At 50.3% G+C, this 5,365-nt stretch overlaps 1 protein-coding gene across 1 annotated transcript in view; it reads left to right on the forward strand.

Annotated features, from left to right (window-relative positions):
* Positions 1-5,365, forward strand: part of Ncan (neurocan) — a 23,740-nt gene that overhangs the window by 11,539 nt on the left and 6,836 nt on the right. Inside the window, exons 8-10 of the mRNA XM_033759795.1 lie at positions 1,783-1,899; positions 2,773-2,886; positions 5,110-5,270. Of these exons, the coding sequence (XP_033615686.1) occupies positions 1,783-1,899; positions 2,773-2,886; positions 5,110-5,270 (392 nt within the window). The remainder of the gene's footprint in view (positions 1-1,782; positions 1,900-2,772; positions 2,887-5,109; positions 5,271-5,365) is intronic.

Here is a 5,365-nt window from a genome sequence, read left to right on the forward strand (position 1 = left end):
CCAGGCTGTGCAGGGGCTGGTGTCGCCCTGGCCCCGCCCTGGGTCGGGCTGCAGGCTCCGCAAGGCGGGGGGCTGGGACCCCTGCTCAGCCCTGTTTACTGTGCGCTGGCGGCCACAGCGCGTTTTCTGCGCCCTCGCCCTGGCATGTGGTGCGTTCCACAGAGGAACTGCGTGTTTTACTTTTATTTCGTTTTAATTAATTTAAGCGTGGATGGCTGTATGTGGTCGCCATATGGAACTCCAGTGCTCCAGGGAGAGATGTGGCCAGGAGACGATACTCATAATTTTAAAAGGACATTCTATTGGAGCCGGTCTCGGTGCCACATGCCTGTCATCCCAGCACTCTGGGAGGCTGAGGCAGGAGGGTCACAGTTTTGATCCCAGCCTGGGCACTTAGTGAGAACATCTCAAAATACAAATAAAAAAGGCTGGGTATGGAGCTTATTGGTGAATCCTTGCCTAGCATGTGCAAAGCCCTGGGTTCCATACTCAGGACTACAAAAGATAAAAATTAAATACTGAACCATTGGGTCGGGGATTTAGCTCAGTGGCACAGAACCTGCCTGACAAGCGCTAGTTCCTGAGTTTGATCCTGGGTACCAAGAAAAAAAATGCCGAACTATTAAAAACAATAACAAAAAGAACTGAAGAGAAAAGGAAACCACAGGAAGGCATGCAGATAGGTAGGAGCTTTGGAAAGGGGTGGGTCTCTAAATATCACCAAGATGGATGGGTAGAGAGGAGGGCGGAGCCATGCAGAGATGGGAGGAGGGCTTTCCAATAGCCAGTGCAAAGGGCCTGGGGCAGGACCATGCTAGGTGTGTTGGAGGAACAGAGGCCACTGTGGCTGGAGCAGAATAAATGAGGGGAAAGAAAGACGAGATGGGACAAGGAGATACTAGGGGAGATCGAATAAGGCTCTGCAGACTGTGGCTTTTTTCTGTGGGTGATGGGGAGCCATAAAGGAGTCTAGGCAGAGGAAGGTGTGACCTGACACAGGTTTGTGTGGGCTCCTTCTGATGGCTGTGGAAGTCTAGGACACCAGGGCAGAAGTGACTGCTTGACACTTTGAATGTCCCATTAGGCTGCAGGCCGTGATATAACAGGACTAAATTCTGCATAATCAGGGACAGACCAGAGGGCCTTAAACCAGGTTCCCAGAGACCTGGTCGCCATCCTGAGCTCGTGTCCTGCTTGCTGTGGGGCCTTGGTGCCTCGGTTGTGGGCATCTCCTGGACAGATTGGAGGCCCTGCCAAAGTCCACAGGTCAATGTTGATCGATCTTGGGGTCAGGGCTGGGAGAGAGGTGTGAACTGTTTTTATTCTGTTTTATAGATGAGGCAACTGAAATCCAGAGAGGTGCTTTGCCAAGGGTCCCCTAGTGAGTGGTAGAGCCAGACAGAGTCTGAACCAGACAGACCTGTCAGACTCTGCAGCCTGAGATGGGAGCCACTGTAATTCACCTCCTCACTGCATCATAACCACTAAGGTCACATCAAAAGAGGTTGAGCCAACAGAATGGAGAAGGAGATTCCTTTATTCTTTGCAATGTTGTTCACGCCTCACCTGGAACATTGTGGCCACTGTGGCCCAAATCCTGAGGACAGTGACGAGCAGGGCATGTGCAGAAGAGGAGGACAAATCAGACAGGGCTTGGAGGAGACTGCCTAAAGATAGAGGAAGCCCACGCTGTGGACACTATGGGGTATTCGGGGGAGAGTGGTCTGATGAGCGGGGTCCCGGGGGGGAGCTGAGGTTCTCACGTTGCCCTTCCACCTGCAGTTCCCCCTGACCCCTGTGAGAACAACCCTTGCTTGCATGGCGGAACTTGTAACACCAACGGCACCGTGTACGGCTGCAGCTGTGACCAGGGCTTTGCTGGGGAGAACTGCGAGATTGGTGAGTACTCTAGGCTCAGATCTGCTCAGTTCTGGCCCCTTAGCATCTCTCCCATGTAACTCTATCCTCAGGACTGAGTTCACCAAATGCTGTTATCCTGGGCAGGTGGGTCTGGGGAGGGGAGGCAGCCCTGACTCCCCCCAGCCAGGCCCTGGGGACCCTGCCCTCCCTTGGCAGGGCCAGGACACAGGCACCACCAGTGCCATAACTGTTGCTGCTTGTTCCAGAGCTCAACAGTGCAAATGCTACAGATGTTGAAATTAAAGCAATAAACGTAAATGGCATAATTTCCTGAGCTGTAGGCATCATCCCTATGACTTCATAACCACGCTACTGATTCTAGAATGATCACAATAAATACAAAGGACATAACTTTTTGAGCTCTTTCTGTTCACAATTGCTCTTAAGAAGGCACCATTATTGTTACTGCTTTGCAAAAAGAGCAACTGAGGGCCGGGGATTTAGCTCATTGGTTCCACCGCCTGCCTCACAAGTGTAAGGACCTGAGTTCGATCCCTGGTACCAAAAACAAAAAGCGAAAAGAGAAACTGACTCTCAGAGAAGGGATTGCAACTTGGCTGGTGTCTTATGTGCTTGAGGCACTATCTGCACAGGGATTGGGGAAGGAAATGAGCTTGGGTTATTCTGGAATCAGGAGATATCTTCTGCCCGTTCTGCCTGATTTAGCATGGTCATCTTGCTCATTGATATTAATTTATGTTAATTATGTGAGGTCCCAGCCCCTGGCTGCAGTCACTGGGCCATTTGTGAAGGCGCCTGTCTGCACGGATGACTGTTTAGCCCTGGTTCCCTATGGGGGCTGGAGCCAAGAGGAGGCTGCCCTCTCACTGGTCCCCTCCCTGTCCCCCCCAGACATTGATGACTGTGTCTGCAGCCCCTGTGAGAACGGAGGCACCTGTATTGACGAGGTCAATGGCTTTGTCTGCCTTTGCCTCCCCAGCTACGGGGGCAGCTTGTGTGAGAAAGGTGAGTGTCCCTGGGTCCCAGATCTCAGGTTCTGCTGTGAGTTGCAAAGGAAGTAATTTTTTATATAAAAATTCATAAAACACAGTAAGCCTTTTTTCTTGCCATGGGGTCTCATTATGTTGCACAGGCTTTTCTCAGATTCCCAGTTCAAGTGATCATCCTGCCTCAGCCTCCAGAATAAGCTGGGACCACTGTGCCCAGCTCTACCATGTAAAGTGTACAACTGAGTCAGTTTACAGTAACCATCATCTCCCCTTAGTCGCCATTCCTTATTCCCATCCTGCAGCCCCCGATCTGCTTTCTGTCTGTATGGATTTGCCTGTTCTGAACATCACATAGAACTGGACTCATAATGTTGTATCTGGCTTCATTTGCTTGCCACATTTCTAAGCTGCACCCACATTGTGACAAGAATCAGCTCTTCCATTCCTTTTTATGGTTATATAATATTCCACTTCTTGGCCATACTACATTATATTTATTCATCAGTGGATGGGCAGTTTGCTTGTGTCTCCTTTATGGCTAGTGGAAGCAATGTTTCTGAGAATTTGTGTGCAGAGATTTCTGTTTGCCTACTTGCCTTCCTTTTTTCCCCCTTCTTTTTTATTCCTTTTAGCTTTTGAAACAGCCAAGCTTGTTCCACTATTTTATGTTCCCACCACCCATGCACAAGTGATCCATTTTTCCGCATCCTCACCAAAATTTATTTTCTTCTTCCCCTTGTCCTAATGGTTCTGAAGTCATATCTCACTGTGGTTTTGATCTGCTTTGCTTAACGATTAATGGCGAGCATATGAGATATTATGAAAAAAAAGTGGGTGAATGCTTAAGTAAAAAATTTATTACAGGGCTGGTGATTTAGCTCAGTGGTTCTGCCGCCTGCCTTGTAAGCACAAAGACCTGAGTTCGATCCCTGGTACAATAAATAAATAAATATTAAAAAATTAAAAAAAATGTATTACAGCAGGATCAGGAATCTGGCTCAGTGGTTCTGCTGCCTGCCTCGCAAGCACAAGGACTGGTGTTCGATCCCTGGTACCAAAAAAAAAATTTTTTTATTATAGCAAGACACGTGGCCATGAATCCACCTCAAAATCCTCCTCTGAGCTTTTGAACACACTCATTCCACCATCCTCGCCACTTTCTGTGGCAGCTCCGGAGCCCTCTTTCCTGAGTGTCTTTAGTCACACTGTTCTGGCTGCTTCCATGTCCTGAATCGATTCCAGACATTTCCCTTTCGTGGTCATTTTGACTTTGGGGAAGAGCCAGAAGTCGCACAGTGCCAGATCTGGTGATTAAGGTAGATGAGGGCCTAGCGTTGTGTTCCTAGCAACGTGCCTTTCTGTTGGATGGTGCTTAGCACCAGCAGTCACTGTATTTTCGGTCACCCATCATAGAGACACTCAGGTAAGAAAACTCCAGAACTGCTTCAGAAAGTGGCAAGGACGGCCTGGAGTTGTGGCATGCATCTTTAATCCCACCACTCGGGAGGCTGAGGCAGGAGGATCACTGCAAACTCAAGGTCAGCGTGGGCTACAGAGTGAGACCTTGTATCAAACAAACAGACACAAAATGGGCAGATCACAGAAAGTGGCAGGAGTCATGGCTTAAGTGTGTTTGAAGTAAGGGGGAGGATTTTGAGGGGGATTCATGGCCATGTTGTCTGTCACTATAAAAAACTTTTACAATTTAAAGTTACCATATATTAGGGCCACTTGTGTTTTCCTGTGCATGTTGGCCATTCACTCATCTTCCTTGGAGAAATGGCTGTCTGAGCTCTTTGCCAGGAGGGACATTTGTAGCTTCCCTAGACCGCTCCCTAAGGTCCCCAGTCACAGGGAGGTGTGGCCTGGGAGTCAGGCAAAGAGGCCCTGAGTCCCAGTAACAGGGTGGGGTGAGCTGCTTAACTCAAATGTCTCCCACAAGGGAGAAAGGAATTTTAAAACAGGTGTGATGGCCCACACTTGTAATCTGGGAGGCTGAGGCAGGAGGATCTCAGATGCAAGACCAGCCTGGGGCGATTTAGGGATTTAGCAAGACCCTGTCTCAAAATAAAAAAGGGGCCAGGAATGTAGCTCAATGTGTAGCCCTGGGTTCCAGCCCCAGCACCGAAAAAATGAATTAAAATGGGAACAGAGGGAGGGGAAGGTGGCTGGTTCTTGGGTCCCTAAGGGAGAGCACGACCTAGCCCAGCGGTGGCCTCAGGCTCCCGTCCCCTCCCAGACACGGAAGGCTGTGACCGCGGCTGGCACAAGTTCCAGGGAAACTGCTACCGCTATTTCGCCCACCGGCGGGCCTGGGAGGAGGCGGAGAGGGACTGTCGCCGCCGCGCCGGCCACCTGACCAGCGTCCACTCCCTGGAGGAGCACAACTTCATTAACAGTAGGAGCCTGGGGACAGGCCAACAGCCCAGTCCTCCTGCTGGGGCGGAAGCGGGGAACCGCGGGAGGGAGCCCAAGGTCCCCCTCCGCCGCCCCGC

Source organism: Fukomys damarensis, unplaced genomic scaffold, assembly GCF_012274545.1.
Source record: "Fukomys damarensis isolate Sample0158 unplaced genomic scaffold, DMR_v1.0_HiC HiC_scaffold_37, whole genome shotgun sequence".
Taxonomy (NCBI): Eukaryota; Metazoa; Chordata; class Mammalia; order Rodentia; family Bathyergidae; genus Fukomys; species Fukomys damarensis.